The sequence below is a fragment of the Lates calcarifer genome, linkage group LG3 (genome assembly GCF_001640805.2).
Source record: "Lates calcarifer isolate ASB-BC8 linkage group LG3, TLL_Latcal_v3, whole genome shotgun sequence".
Taxonomy (NCBI): Eukaryota; Metazoa; Chordata; class Actinopteri; family Centropomidae; genus Lates; species Lates calcarifer.
This window is the reverse complement of record NC_066835.1, coordinates 19,779,193-19,804,631: the sequence shown is the minus strand read 5'-3', so window position 1 is coordinate 19,804,631 and position 25,439 is coordinate 19,779,193. Positions and strand designations below refer to the sequence as shown.

At 40.4% G+C, this 25,439-nt stretch overlaps 2 protein-coding genes across 7 annotated transcripts in view; one reads left to right on the top strand and one right to left on the bottom strand.

Moving 5' to 3' along the window:
• Window positions 1-25,439, bottom strand: part of LOC108881900 (class I histocompatibility antigen, F10 alpha chain) — a 272,592-nt gene that overhangs the window by 80,468 nt on the left and 166,685 nt on the right. Inside the window, exon 1 of one of the 4 annotated variants that reach the window (XM_051068641.1) lies at window positions 9,594-9,606. The exons of the other annotated variants lie outside the window; for them this stretch is intronic. The gene's annotated coding sequence lies outside the window, so the exon portion shown is untranslated. Of the gene's footprint in view, window positions 1-9,593; window positions 9,607-25,439 lie in introns of those variants that run through there. 4 annotated transcript variants of the gene reach the window in all.
• LOC108881912 (uncharacterized) lies at window positions 150-25,341 on the top strand. 3 transcript variants are annotated; one of them, XM_018674120.2, is made up of 10 exons: window positions 150-652; window positions 5,376-5,437; window positions 5,838-5,858; window positions 6,045-6,317; window positions 6,512-6,599; window positions 6,804-7,030; window positions 7,845-8,132; window positions 9,078-9,256; window positions 16,374-16,466; window positions 18,227-25,341. In XM_018674120.2, the coding sequence occupies exons 2-10, from the start codon at window positions 5,392-5,394 to the stop codon at window positions 18,674-18,676; spliced, it is 1,665 nt and encodes a 554-aa protein (XP_018529636.1). In that variant the 5' UTR covers window positions 150-652; window positions 5,376-5,391; the 3' UTR covers window positions 18,677-25,341. The 3 variants fall into 3 exon arrangements, with proteins under 3 accessions (XP_018529636.1, XP_018529635.1, XP_018529637.1); XM_018674119.2 differs by lacking the exon at window positions 150-652 and adding an exon at window positions 971-1,247; XM_018674121.2 differs by lacking the exon at window positions 150-652 and adding an exon at window positions 1,836-2,303.

Sequence of the window (25,439 nt, the reverse complement as noted above, 5' to 3'; positions counted from 1 at the left end):
TTTTGCTCTAAGCGGTTAATGGCCATGGTCACACAGGGCCGCACAGAAAGAACAATTTATGTTATTCCATGTTATTGACTATTGGAGCCTGCGGAGTGTTTTATTTTGAAAAATGACCGGAACCTCTGCCCATCACATCCGTCTGTGCCTCCTGATAGCGCTTGACACACACCTGTCTGCCATGGCCGACAAATTAAGCTAGCTAGCTAACTAGCTAAAATGAGTAAACAACTAATGTCTGTGGAGAGCGTCTTTGAAAAGGGAAAAAGGCCCAATGATGAGACAGTAGATAAATCTAAGACTGTCAAGAAAACAAAGCTACATTTAGTGGGAAATACCGGGAGTCCTACTTAAAATACGGCTTTATCGCGACAGGTGTTTCACATGCTACAAGCCGCCTCTACACGATATGTAGCAACAGGCTATCAAATGAGGCGATGAAGCCTTCAAAACTGCTTCGACACATAGAGACAGAGTACCCTGCATTAAAAGACAAGCCTGGACCCAAGTCTTCAGGACCAGCACAGCAACAACTGTAGCTACACCGAGAACACCGTACTTTGTTGCTAACCGTTGCTAAGGTCGTACTTTGTTGCTAACCGTGTTGCTAAGGCTAAGAAGAAGAGCTGATGCTGCCTGCTACTGCGTTATGGTGAGTTGTATTTATTATGCACTTTACCTTTGTTTGTTTGTTTTTTAAAAACGGTTATGGATCACTGAGATAAAGGACCTCAGACAGGAGTAGCTAGTATTATTATTTTTCTGCCACTGATAACGCAAATATTCAATACAATACTGTGTAAAGGTGCAGAGGACTGATGATAAAATAACTTTGGGATACTGAACAGCTCAAACTGATGAGCTCTGGGTATGTACGGCTGGAGGAGGATTCCCTCTTCAAACTGCTTGCTCAGATGAATGGACGTCAGCTTGCAGAGACCATCCATGTGTAATGATGGCCTGAGGTTAAACTGCAGAGCGGCAGTTTGTGGCTCCGAGCCAGAACTGACGATTTTTACCGAGGCGTCCCGAGCACCGCCGATCTCATATGGTCCACAAACCCGACATCAACCGAAACTCCTCAGCTTTTCCCGATCCGGCCCCATTGAAGTCTGTTGTTGTCGGGCTGGGGGTGACGGGGGTGGACCAGATTAATAAAATAAACAGAAAAAAGAGGCAATTTCCAGAAACCATCCCTCCTGAGCCCCTCCCAGTCCACTGATTTTCGGATTCGAGGCTTGAGAAAGGTAATTACCAGCATCCAATTATAATTTTATATTACTGCAAATGGTGTTTTTCTCAGTATTTCGCTCAAACAGGGAGGTAGTGGGTTAAATCTTGCAGTTTTTCCATCGCTGTTTTGACTGTTTGCTTGAGATGAGCGGTCCCATACGGCAGTAAATGCAGATTTAGGGCGTGTAACCAACAGCAACGCAGCGAAGGCGTGCTGGGTCTTCACATAAGAATAAAACAATTAACGGTTTCCAGGCATGTAGCAGTGCAATTTCACGGTATTCAATCAGGAATGCTCATAATACACATATAATAAATTATTTAATAAGGCAACGGTCTCCTTCTTCTGCCAGTTGTGTGTTAATTATTTTAATTCACTAATTTTTCTTCTGCAGACTCCTTGAATTATCACTGTGTTTACACTGATGGTGATGATCGGATCACTAAGTAGTTTAAAGGCAGGATACATGGATCATTTATTGAAGCCTGAGCCTGTGGTGCATTATCATGTTCTGTGTGCGGGAAATACCCGTGAATTGAGGGGGTATTTTCTGGTGCATCCCCGTGGAAATGGTTACGCAATGTACTGGCACACATTAGAGCCGCTGACTAAGTATTTGTCACATACAAGAGTCATTTACAGAGTGTTGAATGGGTGCAGTGAGGAATGGTGGTATCCTATGGCAAACCAAGTCATCTTAACAAATCTTCAACTAGATATCTGCTGATTTGTGTTAAATCCTCAGCTATAACTGCGTGCTGGACATACTGTAGTCTCACTGATGGTAAGGCAAGTGCGCAGACCATCAACCCATTAGAATTAAACAGCAGAGAACGAGAGAGAAGGAATGGTTTATTCATCGACGTAACAAATTTCATTATGCACCAACTTTAGCATCAGCGTGTCTGACTAACCCTCTCTCATTCTTCAGTCCCCCTCATCCTTCCCCTCTTATTTCCTCCATCTTCTGCCCAGACATCCCTGTAATGGGACAGCCCCCCTCATGTTGGTCGTGACACACCCTTGGTTGCACCAGCTGCTGCTCCTGGCTTTATGGGCTGCGTAAAGGGTGAGGATGGGAAGAGAGGGGCTGCTGGTGGTGGGGGTGCAGAAGAGGGAAGTGTGGGGAAGTGTGCAGGAATTGGATCCACTGTTAAGGTGGCACTGCTCTCATATTAGGACAAGACTGGCCCAGTATGAGTCTGACTGGGACTAATGTGATTCAGTCAGAAAGAAAGCAGGAACAAACCAGAAGAGGAAAAGAGTCACAGAGAAGCAGAAAGATGAGAGAGACAGTACTGTAACAAGAGGAGGATGGAGGCATGTTGCTACCACCCTCCTGTCTTGTGTGGGAGAGATGAGGGGGAAGAAAAACTCTTAACTCCGTCAGTCAGGATGGATGTCAGGCTGATGAGATCAGCCTGAAAGATGTAGCCTCCACGCCTCTCACCACGAGGAGGCTGCTGGATGTGTCACACGAACTTCAGTAAATGCTTCGCCTTGTACGGCTCGATTGATCTAATTGGTCATAACAGGAGACAGGAGAGCATTGACCCCATTTAGAGTCAGACTTCTTAAATGGACATCATGTCCTCAGCCAAAGGACAAGCATTACATCTGTATCTCAGGCTTCGTAGCTGGTGCTTTTTATCCAGGACACCCAGTGATGAAACGGCAGTCTTTCAGATTTTTAACCTTTAATCACTGCACCCCCTCTGATGCAGCCTGTGGAATGAAAAAAACGTAGCAAATGTACCAGCATCCCTCCAGTTTTTTTGTCCAGTTCAAACCAGAGGGGTCATGTCTGAAAGTTTGTTGTTTGAAAATGTTTTAAAGTTTTGTTTTTTATTCATAGTGCCGCCCCCGTCATTAGGACAGCAGAGCATTTCTTTTAGGGTTGCAAGCGGGGGAAAGGTTCAGCGAGGACTGGCCTCTATTTGATCTAATGCAGACTTCTTTGAATGCTTTTAGCTATATTCTCTAAATGTACAACCACTGCTGTGACTGCACTTCACTCAATACATTTTTCACGTGTCAGTATTTAAAGTGTGTGTATGTGTCTGCCTTGTCAGTGACACGACCTCTATATAATCAGCAGCAACCTCTCATTTTCTCCTCAGATGTAAAGCTCTCTCTATCAATGAATCAAACCTGTGATTTATACCTTTGCAGCATGAGCACTCACACACACAATAAGCTAATGGCTCTGTAGAATATTAAAACGAGGTGATTCAGTCCTGCTTCACGGGGCAGCGATTAGAAAATATGGTATGATTACTGTGTTCTGCTAAAGGTAAGAGCCTCTTGAGCAATTTTTCTGCCCACTCTAATACTAGGGCGTCATCTTGAAGGGAATTTTCTTCTGTTGCAGAGGGAAAGTAGATGGTCTTTCTTCCTCTTTTTTCTTCTTTAAATAGCACTCTAATCCTTCATCTGTGGAAGCTGGCAGAAATTCAGTGTTTTTTTTTATTGTTCTCTCTAAAGATGGAGTGATTCCATAAAGCTGCACTGGATACAAACAGGAAAATAACTCATCATTCCCAATGTGGTGCATCTGTTGTTCAGGTTTATATAGAAGGTTCAGGAAGTCTACATATAAAAATTGTATATTGCTCACTCCTTTAGCTCATGACTTTTGGTGCATTTTCTCCATCTAAATCGCTGACCAGGCTTTTTGAAGTCTGTGGTTTCAGCCATTGCATTAGGACCATTGTTGCTGAGACTGCGGTGAAGTCAGAAACAACTGGATCGCTTGTTGTTGTCCAAGTGTCCTAACCGTAGATGTAGTGTTGAGACAGTGGAGTTGTGCTGTAGCTGAAGTCTTGTCAGTGTTTAGAAAACAGACAGATTTGATGTGAATGCAGTATCTGTAGTCAGTCTATCATAACACAGTACTCTGATGTCTTCATGTTCAGTGGAAGAGTTAGTTTTTGTAATGACTCTGGCCCTGAAATGACTCCTTTCTAACTTGATTTGTAAAGGACAGGGTCAAAGTCTACAGCCCTTGCTCCACAAAAATGCTAAAATTGCTGAAGCCTTATATTGGCCTCCTTATTCAGCCAAATCAAGCAGCTATCTTTGTCCTGGTAGATTTGTTACTGGTGCTTTGTCTTGGCAACAAACTTGACTCCCACGATATATCTCTCCCCTGCATTTAAAAATAAACTGGAAGATGCAGTAAGTATTATATTATGATATACTTTTAAAAAGTCAGTTTGAACAAGTTTTGAGGCAGAGAAAAGCAAAAAATACCTACTTGGAAAATTATTTCTGGAAGAGATAAAATAGAGAAAATGTCATTCTTGTGGCAAGTAGTTTGCAGTCCTGTTCTTTCAAGATGCTTCTTTCTGTCTCTTCCAAGATCTTTCCATCTAATTACTCTACCTTAATAAATCAGTGCTACTACTGCTTAGTCTAATCCAGTGCAGTCGTGGTAAAAGGTCAGAGTCCCATCGTGCCAGCTGGCTCCTGTCCATCTTATCGTCCCAAAGGGATGACCATGCACTCTTGCATCTAAATCTCTCCTACTCCCTCTTGTACTCTCTGATATACCCGTCTCTTCCTTCATTGTTTACTTTTCTGTTTTTCCTCCCCTCTCTTCTTTCTTCATTGTTTGTGGTCATGGTCCTCACACCACAGGAGAGATGATGGCCACGCTTCAGCTCAAAGTCATGACTGCCACACGCCTCTCTCTGCTTTGAAGACACTTTATCTATAAAACTTGGCTTAACGGTGTATTTCTACTTTACAGCAGCATTATAGATTTTCTTGTCATGGAGTTTTGCCAGTGCTCTCCTTTAGGTATTTGAAGAGCTAATTTGTGAAATGCTATTTAGTGAAGCAGGGTGGTGCAGAGCAGGAGGGGGGGGGCCTCTCCTCAACGTGAGGACACAGATTGAAGTTGCCATGCCTCTACCTTGCAGAGTTTTTTTTTCTTCGATTAAACGCTGAACCCAGATTAACAATTTCAAGGAAAACAAAACAATATGTCAAATAGAATTATCCTATTTCTATACAGTTACTGTATAGTAGACAACACTTTTCAGAAAGTCTTGATTTGAGCCTTGTGGAAACATAATCATGCTATATAAAGGTTTTTTAATTGTTGTGTATTGTGTGTGGGTTTCTTTTTCCCCCCCAGAGAACGACAATTCAAGATGAAAGTAATCAGCGTTGCAGTGCTTAGCGCCCTGTTCTGCACTGGTAAGCACAAACATAATCAGTCACATGGGAGTAGGTCGGATAAATGAACGTCTGAAACTTCCTGCGAAACCAAATGTGTTTCAACTGAATGATTAGCATAGATGCTGTGAAAACCACACCAAACAAACTAAATTACCTTGTGATCTGTTTAATTTCCACTTATTTGCTTTCTTTGCTTTTCTTATGAGGTGTCAGATTGTATTTACACCCGGTCTATATTTAGCTGTCATTATGTGGGACATTTACATTTCAAACGTTTTTGTACTTTTGGGAGAAGTTGTGTGGTTTTTCACTGAGAACAAAGGAGCTCTGACTTATTTAAAGATCTTTGTTTAAATCAGCAGACAACTAAGGAAAGATGTGTTTTAAAATAAACTCCTCTCTATCTTTTCTTCCACAGTTGTGTCAGCATCTTCAAAAGGTAAACTCACACGCTTGTTTGGATTGTAATGCATGACTAAGAATGCTTTTTGAGAATGAACAGATTACATGCATGGGAGACGATGCAGTCATAGAGTGATCAGATCAAAATCAGGGTGCAGAATGTAAATATGAAATTGAATCTTCTCTGTCATGTCTAATAAAATGTCTCTGCTGTCTCTACCAGTCAAAGAGGAACACAGGACAGCCTTCTTTGGGGAGGACATTCACATCGATGTCCCGCCTGGGAACGCTGGAGAGGTTGTGTTTAAACCCAGGACCAATCGCTCCGCTGAGGTGGTTCTGATGCGAGCCGGCAAGGTGAACAACACACGGTGCCATGTCAACTCTCTGGGTCACCTGGTGGTGGAGGACGTGCAGGAGGAGGACGAGGGCGTGTACATCATCAAGAACAGCAACAACCCCAACGCTGTCAAGAGGCTCATCCTCATTGTTAGAGGTAAACTGGCTGCTGCACTCTTTTTCCAGCTAAGGCCAACAACTGAATTATTAGCAAACGTGGAAAACACAAATTCTCAAAGATTAGATTGATAAAACTGATTTTGTTAAGTCTGAAAAGTTAGAGTTCATTGATTTAGTTGATTTGTGTTACAGCTCCTGTCACAATTTGTTTCCTCTCGTCTTGTTGATCAGACTGTGCTGTGGAGCAAGTGGTAAAGTACGGAGAAACCTACTACATCCACCTCAATCACGTCGAAGGCCCCATCACCCTGGAGTTCAGGTATGGTCAGTGAAAGCACCACAGGGAAAAAAGATTCAGTAATCTGTATTCAACATGGAGTCCTGTTTATTAAATATTGTTTAGTTTGTTTCTTGGTTGTTTAGTGCTGTGACATTACTAATTGGGTTGAGCAAGATTCACACTGACTGCTGGTGTGTTATTTTGGATAACATTATTCTCCTTTTGTTTTTTCACCATGATAAGACCCAGTCTGATTCAGGCCAATCAATCAGAGATCCAACAAACTACAGAGCCTCCACCTGTGGTGGTGTACAACCAGACGGCGGTGTCGGCAGAAGAATACGTGGGACGCCTCAGTGTGTCGGAGAAGCGGGTGACACTGCACTCGGTCAGGATGACGGACGAGGGGAGCTTTACAGTGTTGGACCGTGAGGGCAAAGTCAGGAGGAGGAACTGTCTGAATGTCAGAGGTGAGGAGTGATCTGTGCTCTGCTGCATCCTCTCAGGTTTCATTGACTGATCAGTCAATCTCATGTGCATGTGGCGTTTCTCTGTATGTGTGTGTAAGTTGTCTGTATCTTTGTCATCATAATGCAGTGTCGGGCTCTCTGTGTGTTTCTCACGTTGCAAAGTTTCCATCATGGACCAGAGTCACCGTCTGCATTATCTCATTCTTGAGTGTATTGCCTCTAAGAGGCCTTAATCTCAGTAGAGGCGATAAGTCTTTGTTTAATGTATGTAAAATGAGGTTAAACCTGCCTGCAGGGACACTAGGCTGCAGCAGCAGTAAAGAATGGGGTGTCGATAAAAATATATCAAGAACACATTACTGAAATGTTATGGAACAAAATATTATGAATGAAGACTGATATGCTAAAAAGGAATACTTGGCTTTACAGCCTTCTAGTGCTTTGAGGTAAATACAAACATTAGAATGCTATTGTGCTGATGTGTAACAGGTAATTTTGCCATTTTGCCACCTTTGTTAAAATTTAAATTACACACCAAATAAAGCTAAGCTGGTGGGGAAACGGACAAGTATTGAGTATTAGAGTATTTGCAAGAAATGAAAATCTGCATCATGAGCTCCACATTATCAGATCTAAAGAAGGGTGGTGCATTTCTGTGTGCAATTATTCAGCTGTTCATTAGCCATTAGCTGTTCAATGTTGCTGGACTCAGAAATCAGACTTCTAAATGGCTTCAATCAAAGAAATGTGTCTGAATACATCTTACATACAGCACCCTGCATCTGTTTATATTTCTCCCTCTGATTCTCCACAGAGCACCAGACCTTCATGCACCTCCCCTATGGAGGAAACCTGAAGATGAAGCTCTACCTGCACTACTCCCACCTTAACATCGTCTACAGGCCCAAGTCAGACAATCAGGACCGGGTCATCGTGGACCAGGGGGTTCTGGTGACACCGCTGGATCCTCTGTTGGAGGGCAGGCTGACCGTGGAGGGGTCAGAGCTCAACATGAAGAAGGTCCACGTGGCCGACATAGGTGTCTTCAAAGTGACAGACCTGGCTGGGTATCCTGTGGCTCATGTCTACATAGAGGTAGAAGGTAAGAGAAAAGACACATTTAAATGATCAACATAATTCATGTAGCTCTAATCTTACTGTGAGTTTTGATCTCGCTTTGCTGTGAGCTCACAGGCATAACAAACTAACAAGCATCAGTTTTTACTGAACAAAAATAAACTGAGGGTTTACATCAGTGGCATTATGTCTTGTGCTACTAGACTGCAGCCTCTAGTCTTGTTTTTGTGGCTCCGAAGCCACAAGCATACTTCACTTCTCTCACACATTCAAGGCCTGTAAACAGACTTTGAGCTTCTCTTTAATAGGGAAATTACTTTACATAATGCGTAGGAAGAGATGGAGCAATATTATAGTATATTGTTTTATGATATTGCCTATTCTATCAAGTGATTTGAACTTTGCATCTAATCTTTTTGTGTCAAAGGGTAGTCATAAATGTAAATAATGAAACTGTGGAATGATAGCGTTGACACACTTAGAATATGAGCTGTGTGCCATGGATCTAATTCTGTTTTTACCTGTGCAGTGTACAAAAAGGAAAATGCAAATTGAAATAATAAATACATTGCATACACTTTTAAGTTACTATATTTAGCAAGTGTTTATTAATGTTTAGAATTTGTCAAACTTCTATTATTTTATTTTATCACAGTTGTGTAACTATATTGTCACTCTTTATCTGTTTTCTCTTTATCTGTTAACCAACTGATGGCGTTTCATTTAGATATCCTAAAGTGTATGGGAGAGAAATTGAGTCTTTATGTAGATAACAGCCAACAGTTCCAGTCAAGTTACCCTGCTAATTAAAACAAGATTTTGTTTTGCAAAGGGGCAGAGATGAAAGATGAGTAGCTACACAGCAAAGTCAGTTTATTGATAATAGAGGCCTTCTCCAGCAGTTACAGAAGGCTCATTATTTCTCTCTGTGGTTGTATTTTTTCTCCACTTTTCCTCGTCCTACTCTCAGCCTATAAGCTGCCCCCCCTGACTGTGGCCATCCTCTCCCTGCTGAGCCTGATCGCCTTCATGCTGCTGGTGTGCCTGCTGTCCTGTCTCTATAAAGTACATAAGAGGAACGAGAAGAACAAGAAGCTGATGCTCATTGCTCAGCAGGCTGGCAAGAGAGACGGCGAGGCTTTCAGACAGGTAACACCCTCCTAGTGCATTATGATCATCCTGCATTTCTTTGTGATGCAGGAATATTGTTGGACCACTGCATTGGGAATAAGACAGAGCTCTGGTGAAGCAGTGGGCTCATAGGAGTTAATGCTTGTCATGGAGTGAGAGTGAAATGTGTGTTCATGTCTGTGTGTGTGGGCTGGTGAAGGATTAAAAGTGTAGAGGAGGGTTCTGTTCCTGCTGCGGGAGTCAGGATGGTCATCTGGCCGACTTCCTCCCCTGCAGTGTTGGACCTGACACACATGGTTACAGCCAAATTAAAGACATCAACATGGCCGAGGCTGCTCTCCAGGTCTCTCTTTTTTTGTTTCCTTCACACTTGGCTGTCTTACATTAACCTTCCACAGACCCCACAGTCTCTGTCATATCTTGTTATTTGTTAACTTGTCATTATTAGGGGCTTTTTTACATTCTTAAAATGTCACATTTTTCATTTTTAATGAAGTCTGAGCACAAATTACATGTAAGCCTGGCAGCATGGGGTGCTACTGCAGATACTTACAGGGTTTTGGCACCAGATATTTTTGTACCAGCTCCTCACAGGAAACTCAAAAGAAAATGCTTTTTGTCCATTTTTGTAATTTCAATCAGCACTTCATTTTTGACCACTCAATGTTTCTAGTCACAGAAAGGCTTAGTTTAGCACCCACCATGTTTTTATTCATTGTATGTTTGTGCTATTAATCAGATTTTAGAATAGGTGATTTTTTACCTACAAAAGAGCCTTTTGAAGTTCTGTCTTAAAATGTCAGTTTTGAATGAAACTCTTTAACTCTGAATGGATTATAAGGGTTCTTAAGGCTGTGCTGAGCCTGCAGGAACAAAATAAAAGACATTGATTGCTTTCCAATTGGCTGTTTAAAATCCTCGTTCTCCCTCTATTCACCTGCTCAATACTGGCTGATTGACTGATTGGATGATTTAGAGGAGTTGACAGTTAACCCTTCTGTCAACAAACCCATCCATCAAACGTCCCCAGTTGGGAATTTGTTAACCAACTGAATTTATGGACTAATTAAAAACCCATTACAAACAGATGACTCACCTATAGAAAACACCTAAACATCGGGCTCAGAAATAAATTGCTCCACCAAGGGAGAGTAGTTCAATACAAGAACAAAGTGGCATAAGAAGTATGATTAGATCAATTGTATGAGAGTTTCAAAAACCTAAGGGGTTAGAGTCAAGAATAGATGAGTGTCTCATCTTATCTTCATCTAAGAAATTCAAAATGTAGCTTTTGATGTAATTAAAAATAGGTGGGACTGATTTACCTGTGCTTATTTTAGACCTCTATGGTTTGAAACTAATTTAAACAAGCTAAATTATCTTTGTGCAGTTGTTTTTCCAAATTGATGATTGACTACATTAGTGGATCATTGGAAATAGATGAGCTGACAGTTAACCTCTTCTTCCCCAACCAGCGTCCAAACACTAAATGATCTTTCAGTTTGGCTGAATTTCTGAAGCAACAGAAAACCACTGCTAACAGATGATTCCCTCACAGACCAAAAACCACAGAGAGAGTTTACTTTGCAGAGACTATAAGATGATGTTTAGCTGAGAGATTTTATACATCAGAACCAGCCTGATTGTATACTTACCCTGTTAAAATCCAGCTGATGTCACATCATTGTTATGTTTATCTCTGTTCTCTCTTTTTCCCTGTCACTGTGTGTGTGTGTGTGTGTGTGTTGCCGTGTATCTGCTTTGTTACTCGTAAAAAAAATCTATTACATTACAGACTGGTAGATACAGTATTCCTTATTCTCTGAGTTGTCATTTTGAGCATGCATCACGCTCGTTGTACTTAATACTGGAATTGCACCACAAAGACAAGAGCTATTAATGTAGGTATATAATTACCAGTTTACCTCGTTCAGGGTCGTGTGGTTATGTGTGTGTGGTTTGTTTTTGTGTTTGTATTAATATTTAAGAGTCTGAGGAACATGATGAATGTTTGTCCAGTTTCTGATGTTTTCATGATGTGCTTCTTGGTTCAGTTTCACAACTGAACAAGTACTGCTGTGGAAATGAGGCCTTTATGGTCACAGCTGGATGTCTCTGATTGGTGGCCCAGCTAACGCTGTTGCCTTTGCGTTACGTTTCTCCCTCTTTAAGGAGCCTCAAACGGAGCCTCTTCTTGGTGAGAGAATTGTGTTCTGGCTTCTTGTTTTCCTGCTCTTCCCTCCTCATATTGGTGTCTAGAGAAATGTGCTTCTTTTGTGGCAAATAAGTTCCTTGATCAACTTGCTGTTATGTAATAAGATCATTGGTGACAGTTTCAGAGCTGTGTGCTTTTGAGATGATATAAAGCCATTAAAGATATTGAGCACCAGCACACTAAATAAATCCTGGACTCTGAGGAGAAACTGCTATCAATCTTAATGAACAAGCAGAAGTTGATCAAAGACCTAATTTGACAAAAAGTCAATAAATTACGTTAAGTGAATCTGGCACCGCGACTTGGGTCAAACTGTCTCTGTGATCCTTACAGACTTTTCAATATTCATGTGATTGAGCTGTGCTTGAGGATTCATTTTTATATAGAATACACATACAAGACTATACAGTCTTTTATATGAGAGGAAGAAGATCAAATGACTCTATTTTACAGTATTTAAAAATAAAAACATTACTATATTCCACTTAAAAACAACTGAGAGCAAAGGTTGTGTCATTAAACGCAACACATAAAGGTTTATTTTCATATCCTATTGAAATGAATAGACAGTGAAGGTAGTCAGGAGAGTATGAAATCAGTATGAAATCATATGGTATACTTTGAAAATGATTGGTGATGCATTGCCTTTGTTGCTAATGGACTCAAACATGCAAAAAAAAAAAACAAAAAAAAAACAACTCCATACTGCAGCATTTTGGGAAATATGTTTGCTTTCTTACTGGGAGTCAGATGTAAAGATTAGTATCAGTGTTTGAGTTTAGAGGCCGTTTATATGCTAGAGATTAACTGTAAACACAGTTTTGGTTTGACAAGCTCGGTCAAGTGTGAGAACTGTCTTCCAGGATTTAAGATACAGTTTTGACCCAGGTCGGGGTGCAGACTAAAGAAAATGTCCATTTTAACAAGTCATTTGATCCAACATTTACTCTCAGTATCTCATGTTTGTTAAAACAAGTGAAAATCTCAGCTCTTTCTGCTTGATTCTACTCCATGAAGAGAGGATGACTGAAGGATGTCTGTTCTTTTCACTTGCTTTAAGAAAATTAGATGTTAAAGTCCAGTAAAGAGACTAAATGACCTGTTGAGGTGGTTTATATCGCTTCAGTAGTGGTGTGTGTAACTTCAGCTGGGTAATGATATTTGAGAAAGTCACATTAATGTGTGGCTCTTTCTTTCCAGTATTAGTGAAATATTAGTGCCACTCATTTCCTCTACTTTCTGTCTTTTTCTGTCCCTTCTCTTTCTTTCTGTTCTTTCCTTCACTGCTGATTAACAACTTGGACCGAGCTCTGCAGTTACTCATAAACAGTATGGTTATGATAACTGATATGACATCATAGCTTCGCTGCTGTATTTAACATACAGTACGTAGTGATTCAGCTAGCTAAGCACACACATGCACATATTTAGTGTTTTATTGTGTTGGGTGAATTACAAGGTGAATATCTGATGTGTACAGTGTGATGTGGGTATCTGTGCTGGCTTTGCTTATGGTGTATGTGTTAAGGGCAGTAGTGATTAACCTGTATGAGAAGGCTTTTTTCCTTATAACCTTCCATGATGTACAGTAGATTTATTCATAGCTATTCTCTTGAGAATTGTCTCTGTGTAATCATCTACTTGCCCAGGAAGTCTGTGGGTGTGCTGTCAGTGTTTTTTGTGTTCGACTGTGTTTGTCTAGTTCCTGTGTATCAAAATGAAATAGATAAACATGTGACATGACATTAAGACACTCCCACTATGGCGTGATGTTTTTACATTTATTCCCAAATGTCACTAGTCACCAAAGGCACCATTATTCATATTTTACTGACTAATTTCTGTTGTTCCAGCTGCCACTTTTTTAACGAGCAGGGGCCATACATTTGGCTCTGTTTACTTTTCTGGCTTCACTTACAACTATTTAACGAGGACTTTAAGGATACGTTTATGTTTCTAGTCATCGGTTTCTATTTAAAAGGAAACGACACAGAGTTGACAGTCTAGCAGCACTTTGGAGTTCTTACTGAAGAGTAAGATCCTTTTTGTTTGACCAGAAACATCACTGTACATCTCTACCAGACTCCATTAGCAAAAACAGTCACTTTACCAAGCAGAACATGGGAGTTTGCTGGTATACTGCTGCCCCTGTCTCTTAGTTTGTTTGTGTTGTCACAAACTGTAGTCATCTCTCCCCTAGAATAGACGTGGTCTGGGGTGTGTTTCCAGCAGCACAGACTCTGGCTATGATATAGTAAAGAATTGAGTCTTTTATAATATATATTTTAGAAAGTATTATAGATCCAAGACAAAACTTACAGGGGGGTGGTACTGAAAGAAAAAGGTGCAATTACAAATACGTTTGCCGCTTCAGTACCACAGACAGCTCCATGGATTTATCACCACACAGCACAGTAAGGCTACTGATCTTTAAGAGCTGAGGTCAGGGCCATAGATTCTAACTTGCACAAACCTCAGTCAGATAAAGGATCAATGAGTCAGGGAGGCTACACATACATATTCAGCCTGTGCTGTCTCTGGATGGCCTTCTACTTCATCCTACTTCTAATCTTCTAAACACACTGGAGGATCAGTCACTTCAAATAAACACTAGCATGTGATGTTTCATGACTACTGATCAATATGGGATAAATGTTAAAGCAGCAGGTTGTGTTCCCCCTGATGCCTCTCACTGTCTGTGTCTGTGTGCCATCTTATTTGAGTGTGTGTTTGTGTATCCTCTTACGTTTGTGTAAATGCTTATACAGTATTCTGTGTGTGTATATTCATGCTTATAATGTGTGTTTAAATTCTGTGTGTGTGTGTGTATGGGAGCTTTGTGTGTGTGTGTGTTTGTGTATTGACAGTGGAGGTTGAGATGACAGCAGTTGCCCTTGACGTCGGTCGCTCTGACATGTTATGGATTTCCTCATAGATCTGGGAACACAGATGAACATCGTGTGAGAGGATGTCAGCGACCTTTCAGGACTTAACCCAAGAGACCGACATAAAACTTAAATCAATCATCTCACCTCTCCACCTGTCTCCCTCTCTCTCTCCTGAGTCCCCCTTTCTCTTTATCGTCATGTCTCTGCACTTCACTATTTTCCCACATCCTGTTCATTTTCTCTCATCTATCTTACTTTCCATCTCCTTCCCTGCTGCTCTCCCTGCCTATTTTCGCTGTACATCTTTATCATCGGCTCTGCTTCTTCTCTTTCCCTCTCTCATTCTTTCATTTTATGTCTGTAGTGTCTCACTTTGGGGCATTTTTCTTACTTACGCTTTCTGTCTCAATTTCCACTTCTGTCTTGTTATCTCGCCACCCTCTCTTTTTCCTACTTACCCTCACTTCTCTCACTCACCAAAAGATGATTCACAATATTTTTTTTCACCAGTTTTAGTCGTAAAGTCATGCTGTACGTTACGTCAACATAACGTACAGCATCTCTTTAACATGCAGAATGTTGGCAGCTAAGATTTAATAGGTGTTTTGTGGCTGTAGATTGATTTTAGAAATGAAATATCTGGTAACACTTTATGACACAGTCTGTGATTTACAATGTAATTTCACTGCATGTATGAGGCACCGATAAAATATTTACCAGTTGCTACTGGTACTTAAATGTGGGTTCAGTCGAAGAAGCAAAACTATGGGGGAACAAGGGAGTAACAATTCATTCATTCATTTGTACAGAATCATTTCAGAGGAAAGAAGAAATAAATTCTATTAATTATAAGTATTTTTGTAAATCCTACATACAGAATACTGCAGTAGAAAACAACAGTAGGGAACAACCTTGTTGTTACTGTGTAATGTAAATTACAGATTGTAGTTTTACTCCGTAATAAACATTATTGCCTCTGGGAAGCTGCACGATTAATTATCATGTCTTGATTTGGAATAAAGACGAGCTGAAATAGGTCTATAATTTGCTCCTAGCAGGGATCATCATAACAGGCTGAGTAGAAAAAAACAGACCTAATGTAGGTGGATTAAACATGGCTCATTTTTAATGAGGAAACTAGTTATTATTATTGTATCTCCTTTAATTGCACAGTAAGATCAAGGTTGTTAGCATCATTTTTTCTGACTTCACTTTTATTTCCCTCTACTGTATCCTAGACTGTATTTACAAAAATACATGCAGTATAATTTCTCCTCCTCTTTAACACGCCCAAATGTTCCTCCTGTGTTCCCTATAGTCTTGTTTTCTTCCACTGTATCCACATTTAATAACAACTGGTAAATATTTTATTAGTACATGATTCATACAGTCAAATTACACACATTAAAGCATTAACAAATGACATAATATAGGGATAAACCATTTGTTCATTCAGTGAGTTACTCACTAGCCATTAGCTGTATATGATTTTAAAAGCAGCCTACATCTCATCTTACATCGCTTCCTCACTGTCTTACCCTCATTCTTTAAACCCTGTCTCTGTCCTCTCCTATTTGTCCTCCAACTTGCTCCATCTCTCTTTCAAACATATCCATCTCAGTTTTATCTCTTCAAACTGACTCCATCTGCCTTTTATCTTCGCTCATTCCATCTTTCCTGCACTTCAAAGGACCTGACATTCTTTTAAAGATTACAGCCGTCCGGCTCTGTTTCCTCTCAACCTCCAGACTCACCATGAAGACAAATACAAAAACTTGTCTTTCAATCATGTCATGTGTGTGTCCTCTTCAATATCTTACATGTGTATTTAAGAGCTTTCTGTGCAGTTTTATGTGATTATGTGTGTGTGTTCATGTCCTTCTAGCAGTGTCTTTGTATTCTTAATGACTAGTTGTAAGCAAAAACACAGCTGCTGGGATGTTACACTGTTGTGGCCACATTTTGACACGTCTCCTGCATGTGTGTGTGTGTTTTTTTGTGTGTCTGTATGTGTGTGTGTATGGCTCTGCAGGTGGTCCATGAAGCGTACACCAGGTTCACGGAGGAGTCTCTGATGCAGTCTGTGTGTGATAAGCCTTCGGAGAGCACAGAGGTCACCATCAAGGTCAGTGGTGGAACCAAGACCCAACAGCAGACACCACATTACATTAAAATACATTCATACACAGCAACAAGCAAGTGTTTAAAGCGATTATAATCTATGTGTCTCTGATAACAATGCATCAAATGACAATGTTTAATGTGAAATAGTTTGTTTTTAATGGTGAACTACTGAGAATTATCTCTTGATTCTTCAGCTCCCCTCGGCTTTGTGGAGCTTTATAGTCACTCTCAGCTCATTGTTTAGCTGTCAGGCTGCAATTTCACTGTTTTGATCCACTCTCACTGCTTTTATATTGTAATTTTCACACACAGCAGGCAGCTGTTTATACTACTGTACACTACCTGCTCATTACCAAGTGGCAGACGTGGAAGTCCTGAAATGGTAATCAGGCCAATAGGTCAACAAAACAAGTGTTTCAGCAGCAGCTTTTAGGGTGTGTGACTGTTTTGATAAGATCTAGATATAAGAATCATTACAGCAATAATATGAGAGAGTAAAGTCCTAATCTTGATTCTGAGAATGAGCTGCAGCCGAGTAACATCCACATATTGATTAAAAACACCTGTGTACTGTCAGGGAGCTTCTCCTTCAAAGCAGCATATCAATAAAGAAGCAATTTAGAAACAGAAAGATAATTTACCATCCTCGTGTTTGAGATTGCTTGGCAGGAACTACCTGCTATATAATGTCACCTCAGTGCCAAGTGTAATTAAAAAGCAATCAACCTTCCACAGTGCACTCAGCAGTGAAGCAGAATGAAGTTTATAGGCAGGACCTTTTGTGAAACTGGAATAAAGAGCAGTAAAGAAAGTGAAGAGATCAAGGTTCAGGGAGTTCTTTGAGTTGTTTGATGAGAGCTTGCAGCAGGAATAATGTGCACTCTATCTTTGAAGATCAGATGGAAATAGTTGCTCTCCCAGATTTGTTGATTTAAATGTCAAGTGATATATATAAATTTAATTATAACATTTTTTACATGCAGGTTACACATGACTGTTATTTTCGCAGGTGTTAATTAACTGTATTTCTTCAAGCTGAAATAGTCTTTGAAATCCAGTTTAAACGACAGTTATATACTTAGACATATAAAAACCGTTACCAGAGAGGCTACATGTCACTGTGGAATATGACCTAATGAAGTTTCATCCTGTTATTTTATCCATTCTGTGTAAATAATGAAATGGGGTCAGGTGTTGTCTCTCATCCATGGCCTATATTTTACACCGTATACCTTTTAGTATAATTCTCATTGATTTTCTTCCTGTGTATTAATTATGTTGTTCATTTATGTTCTGTGCATTTTTATTGTCTCAGTGTAATAAGTAGTGTTGACTCCACTAGTGGAAGATTAATCTATAAATATGGTCCTAGAAACATGTACATAAATAATTCATGTTGCTTTTTTCCTGACCTCAATTTTTTACCACTTCTTTTCCTTCCCTTCCTCCATCCTACGCCGCCTTCCTCCTCCATCTCCTTCGCTCTTTTGGGAGAATCCATTTGGTACTCCCCTCACCCCTCTCTTTTCTTGCACCTCCCCTTACTGTCCACCTTCCCCCAACATCTTTTTGTACTTTTCCTGCTTTGTCTTTCTTTCTGCTCCCCTTTCGTTTTACTTTCCTATCGTCGTCTTCAAACCTCTTCTACTCTTTCCTCTTTTTCTGTCTTTTTCTTTAATCCTGCTTTTTGTCTTTCCCTTTCTTAACTTCACATTCTCTCTTGTTTCTTTTCTGTCTCTCCTTCTTTTTCTCTCTCTGTAGGGCCTTGAGGTGTCCAAACCAGGCCGCTACCAGGCTCTTACCTCTGACAATTTTATGGAGATGAGCGACTCCGGAGTGGAGTTCACCACCTCTGGTATCCCACTGGACAGCGACACTGATGGTGCGATAACCTACGCCTCCCACAAACCCCTCCTGAACGCTGTCTCCCCTACAGCCGTGACCGGGAGAATTCACTCCGACAGCCTGGAGGCCACCGTTGTCCCCGATGGCGACCTCAGTGCCAGTCGGACCCCTGACTCCGCCATGAGCGCCAGCCCTGCCTCCAATCCTCGCTCATTTGCAGCTGCAACCCCTGATGGCAGCCTGCGTGGCGCTGCATCACCGGGAACGGCCTCTAGGGGCACTGCTGGGTCAGATTCAGCCAAGACAGAGGGAGGGGCTGAGAGTGGAGAAGCTGGGCAGAAAGAGGAATCAGCACAGAGCACCTGAGAGGATGCACCAGGGTGTATTTTTTTTTTTTTTAGCTCATGTCTCCTTATACAGTAATGAAATCCACATCTGGCTCTGTGTTTCTGAGAACCTTATCATATCCAAACACCAAGTCCTTGCTCACTGCATTTGAAACAACATCACAGACAAAATATTCTTGCTTGGATCCAGATGTCTTTGTAGCCCAGAAGAAAATAATAAAAAGGCAGTTGCACAAAATGCACAATACAAAATCTAATGCACTATGCACTGAAAAATGAGATGCAAAATATAAACCCAAGCTCTATCAAAAGAAGAACAATGCAATTTTGTGCATATGGAAAATGCATGCATTTAAATTAAACATTAAAGTAGATATCATAGTCCAGATCTACAGGAAAATGCTGATGTTAGAGTAGACTGCCTGCATGCAGCCTTCAATGGGCAGAAGGCCCAAAAAGAAGTTATGATGATGTGAAAAGGGTAAAACACTCAGCACTTTTAGGAAAACACCTGAATGGGATCAAATGATTTTATCTCCTGTCGAAAGGTTGTCAAAAAATAAATAAATAAATAAATAAAATACAGGTGACAGTTTGACAGGTAGACTCAGTACACTCCAAAGAATCAGACATTATTTTCTAAGACCAAGGCTACTAACAACAACAGCGAAGAGCATCTTCCCCTTTTGAGGCAAATCTCAATGTGTTGCCTCTGACAGCACTTTTGTCTGCTCTCACAGCATCAGACAAGCACTGCGATGATTGCATTTCATCCCACCCACACACAGACTCTATTATTAACAGTACAAGCATGTCAGAAAGCGTCCCCGCCTCTCAGACACAAGTGCTTGTCTCAGCACTCATTCACCAGTAGCCATGAGAAAATCTCCTTGACGTATTCTTTCTGAAAAACCTGCAAACTGAGACAAGCTCACCTAGATTGAATATCACCACTCCTGTGTGAGTGCTGATGGGTGTTTTCTATTCTCTCATATCCTGGGTGTCAAATCTGCCACATTTAAAGACATCATCTAAAAAAATGTAAAAAGAGGAAGAAGAAGTTGAAACATCCACCACATCTCACCCACACTAATGATGAATGCCAGAGAAAACTCCCACAAGAACAAGAGCAAACTGTAGAAACGAGCCTCATCTGTTTTTATTTTTTTGTCCCAGTGGAGTTGTCACAAGCCCTGTCAGAGCAAAATAAAATTGGACTGTGCAACACTTCTAGGACTTTTGGAACAGCTCCCAAGAACGTAATTGGATTCTTGGTCTCTTTGCAGACGAACCCGATTCACGGACACCATAGAGTGAGGAGTGGTGATAAAAGAGACGACAGAGATGGAACGGGGTGCTATTTGGGGAGCAGATAAATGACTTGCATGATTTAAAGCCTCCTATTCTCATCTCAGCCCCCATCCATCTCATGGAGCTCTGATTATTGTAGCCCAGTTGTTTGCCAAAATGAAGTGACTGGAAAGACGCAGTTGGATCAATCTGTGATAACGACGCAGCCCGCACCCCCGACGGAATGAGACTGAATAAGTGATTATGAGAGGCGAGTGTGTATGTGCGCTGGGGGAGTTTCATACAAAGCAACCAACAATATTAGACATTCAGTGCACTGCATGGAGACATGAGTCCATTCAGCCCATGAAAGATAGAAAATGAAAAAGAGGAGGACATTCTCAGACCAAGTCCTGAATTAATGGTTAAAGTAACATCAGTAACTCAAAGAAAGGTCCATACATTTGCTGGTGCTCTAGGAATCCAAACCCACGATACTATTCAATGCCACTATTGACTGTACCAATAATAGTTTATAGTGTGTAGAGTATAGGAAGGTCATATGTTTACAGCCTCTTCAGTTTTAATGTATTCAGCTACTTTGTGACCAGATCAGGCTTCTTATTGATTCAAGGGCATTTAAACCCCAATAACTGATAGTTCATACTGCATATTTGTTTACTGCAAAGAGCTCTAAAGTATCTGTGGGTCAGAAAAGAAACCTACAGGGTCATGTGTGGGATGTGGTAGTGGAGTAGCTTCTAAATGACATCCTTGGATAAAATCTGTAGTCCTTCTGCTCTTTACACCAGGAGTAAATCAGCAGTGGCTCATTTAATTACAGACTAAATAACAATGTGTGTGATGGACCACAGAAATATAAATGAGAGAGTGGAAACAGCGGCTCGAGTTTAAACATATTTAAAGAGAGGCATGGACAGAGTCAATTAGATTGAACTCCCACAGTTCTAACAACTGCGTTTGACTAATTAGTTCCCTCTCCTTCCTGTGGAAGAAGCTAATGGGCTAATTCAGGTCACAGGAAGCCGATTTACACCAAAGACATTTCACAGAATGAGAGCGAGACATCTCACACTGTTGAAAAAACTCTTCAGGCATGTCCTCTCCTCCACAGGGCCAGACAGTCTGTGATACTTAACGCAGAGCCTCTGCACTTAAGAGAGCAGCGCTTTTGCTCCTTTGGGGCTGCAGAGCAGTATCCATGACAACATCAATCACATGCTTCTCCTAATGAAATACACCAAACCTCAGTGGTTTTCATCATTACAAGGCTATAGTGTCCCAAGGATCCCATTTAGATGTCACTGCTATTGTTGCCATTGACAGACATTAGCAGTATGGCTACCTCACGCTGTAACTGAATTGATGTCAACCTGAGTAGTCTGAGAGATGTACGACCTATTCTTCTGAGGGTCACTAAAAGCAGCCAGACAGGCACAGATGTTTGGTGTCTGGGAAAGAAAAGCACAAATTTTAGCACAGGTGACCCTTTTGAAACAAGAGAGAAATTCACATTCTAATTAAAGTAGGTGAAAAATAAGTAGCAGCTATTGTAAATACGATATAATAATCAAGCAAAAAAAAAAAAAAGACTAGGTTAGCTAGTTCCCTTCTTATTCAGGAAAATGTAGTTTGGACTGAGTCTTAAATCATTATGAGTGTAAAATGACTTGCGTACCCGACTTACATGTCGTTGAATTATTGATTTTGTATGGCAGTTTTATAGGGCAGTGCTTGTGCTCATGCAGGGACATGACGTAATTGGTTATATATAAATACTAAGAGTCAACAGGAAGCTTAGATGGGCTAATAACAAATATGTGATCGAAGGATTCTCAATTAAATATAAAGCAATATTATTGATAATGGCACTGAAACATTACTAACATGCACAGGGCGAAAAGAGGAATCAGACATAGCACATCTCAGTATTGGTCACTCTTAATCATCCTTTTTTCCACTGTTGTAAATATAAAGATATGTGATCTGCATGTGTATAGTATGAAAATACCAATATGTTTCTTACTGCAAGGCTTATGCAAGATTTTATACGATCAAAACACTGCGTTGATCCTTTAACCACATGTCCATGTAGGTAAAAAAAAAACTAACACTTAGTGCTGGAGACACCTTCAGCTGAGAAGACTCTCCTCATGCCATGTTTACATATGTGGGTCACAGTGATGCTGTGTGAGATCCTTTCATCAAAGTTTGCCTCAGCAGGGGTGTAGTATCTGTTGTTGCCTCAGGGGTGCACTTTCTGACACATCAGCGGTGTTCATTTAACAAGGTACTCTCACTTAGCTTTATGTCCTGCCTTCCAAGACTGGGCCAAGAAAACAGAACCTAGAAAAGATTTCAGAAAGCCAACATGCAGCACATGCACAGAGTTTACAGTGAAGTTAGTACGGCAGCAATCCAGTGCCAAAACATTAGGGTCAAATCCCAGACTTAAAATATAAACTTAAGTATAAGTAGCTGATGTGGAAAGAAAGAGATGTGTTATAAAGGAATATGACAGTTTGGGGGAAAATCTGCTCACTTGTTTGCTGTGTTGCCAGGAAAAATAACTCCAGGAAAGTGTTTAGCCTAGCTTAGCACAGAGGGCGGATGCAGTGGAACCTGAACGCCTCTCTCCAGAGGAAAATACTCCAACATGTTTACATATTGTAGCTTATTCTGAGGACAGTGTGTGAAAGACTAAATGTGTGCAGGCACTTAGCCTTGCTGTTGCTGGTCAGTATGTTAAGCTAACTTCTTATCAAGCCACAATGTCTACATGTCTAAATAACATGGCAAAATTATTTGATGTGGTACAAGGCAACCAGTGCAGGCAACCCTTCTCTCTTTCTCTCAGTAGTTCCAAACGAGGTTTAGTGTTAGAGCTAACCTGCTTAGAAATGGTGCCAACTTAATTTAGATAAACAAATCTATGATTTCTGCAAAATACACTGGGATGTTAGAGGTTGGTGTGGCTGATGTTAAATTGGAAACCATCATGCTTTTATGAATATGTGTCACTTTTTATGGTGCAGATCAAATCTTACATCCTGAACATGCACCATAAAGCCTTTTTATTAAGGCTCCTTTGGGTTTTGAAGGGGGAAGGGTCGCGATCCTCCTTTGGATTTCAGCATGTTTGTGTTGTATTAATAAAACAGTAGGTTCAGGCAATCACAGCTGACGAAAGCTTTATGAAAGGATTTCACTGTCTGTCACTCAACCTCTGTCTGATGTTTTCTGTTTCATTACACATCACAGCCGCTATTCACAAAGCCTCTCAGAACAGAAGTGCTGATCCGTGTGTGGGTAGGGGGAGATTTAATAAAATGTTCTTTCTGTTCTGGTAGATTCGCTCTCCAGTTAATCTACTGCTCTCTGTAATTCCAGAGAATATAATGAAAAAACCATGAAATGATGTCTGCAGCATGGCAGTTTGCTTATACCTCTGATCACAAAAGACATTCGCTTTAACGCAAAATATCAGAAGAACTGTCATCTGCAGTTTCTAACACTAATATCAATGAATTTTAATTTGCTCCAGTGCGAATCAATAGCTTTTACTGTGATTGAATTTAGTCTAATCTTTGTTCATAACAGATTAATTCTCTGTCGCTCTAAGCTCACTCTATGAGCACAATATTTTGTATTAAGAACATTTTATGACATCAATTTCAAACCAGGTGGATATGCTTTTGGACACGCTGATCCCAGTTCAGCGGCACTCCTACTCTGGGCTATATTGTGAATTATTCAGACATGCATTTGCACCCTGTCGGCTTGAAATATGTTTTGTAGTCCCACATCCTGTCCCCACCGTGATACTCCCAGCACCTAAGAATGTTTTTTATACCAGGAAGAAAAAAAAAAAGACAGTACTTCTAGAAATAATATCTAATTTTCATATAATCAGTGTGTTTACGTTGGGACAAATGTACATCATCCCAAGCGTATTTGTGGGGAAAAAAGAAAATCACACATCCTTTGAATGAATGAATGAACATGCTTGAGTACATGTCATGGTCAGAACTTTTTGTAGCACCACATTTAGCACCAAAAGACTATTCTTGCTCCTAACGCGCTTACTGTTTCTCCTTACTCTGATATTATAGCCAATATCTGCCGTCCCAGTGTATACCTAAGAGTTAGTGTAACTGCAGCATGCTGACCTGTAGATTGCTTGTGGGACAGCAGGTGTGATGCTGATAGCTAATAATGATAGTAATAATATGAATTGCACTTTTCTGTACAGCTGGCCTCCCTGAGTCCATCCTGTCTGGCTTTGGTTTCCCATGATCCACCTGACACTAAAAGTCACCTTTCACTCCTGGCATACGGCTGAGAGTGAGGGTTGAAGGAGAACACCTGTGGTGATTTTTAAAGGTTGCTGCCAATCATCAGGGGTGCTTTTATTTCCTGGTCGTTCTCCATTAGCAAAAGCTGAAACATATGATAAATATATGACATATGAACACTTCCATTTGGCTTTATCTAAATTTGTGTTTAACTATCACCTGACTAACTAAGCCTGTGTTTAAAGAAAAGCTTCTGTTTTTTTTAATAAGTGGAATAAATATTACACTGAAATGTTGATTGCCATAATATCTACATCTACAAAATGTGATTCACAGGTTCTCTAAAAATCCCAATATTAAGAGCATATATTCTCTTTATTGTGAGTGGTTTTGGTCTTGGGAAGCGGGAGACTCAGGATGGCTCGAGGCTGAATTAGATCCTCTTGGTTTTTATCCCATGACTCAGGCAGGAGAAGTATTGTCATCGTCAATATTACTGCTGTTACTAAATAAACTTTTAGATGAGAAGAGAAGCACCTTTCATTTTCACTTGATCTTGTGCTGTAACTGCAAATCATTTTATTTTCTATCATTCAACACCTGCAGTTTCATTTCCTCTGTGATGGTTTTGATTGTTAAATTATCACTGAACTTGCTTTGTCTCATTCGAGCTTTACAGTTTTAGAAAAGCAGAACTGACATCTTAAATGTCAGTGTCAAACTGACATTTTGATACTAGAAAATCTGGTCTGGTCACTGGTTTGTTTGTCTGCACGCAGGTCTCTGTTCGTACTTGATGCTTTCATTTTGAGAGAAATCACGTACACTCTTCGTTCCTACGAGTTCAGATTTCATTTGATCATCTTCCAAAGCTGGGTAATCATTGACTTTTACGATACTTCACTGCACTGCCATGAACAAGCAACTGTACCCTCTTGTTTGCTTGATGAATAAATCAGTGACTATTTCTATTCCAGTACTATGTAAGACCTTTTGGCATCCTGCACAGACTTTTGTAAAGCTTCTCTCTTTGCTGTAATGAATGAGTAATTCCAATTAAATGAATTTTCAACAGAGAGTGAATCAAAAGGTTTTTTTTTGTTTGTTTGTTTGTTTGTTTTAGTGTTAAAGCTTTTAATGCTGTTTCCATTTCAAACTCAAGTGTTCATTTGAATT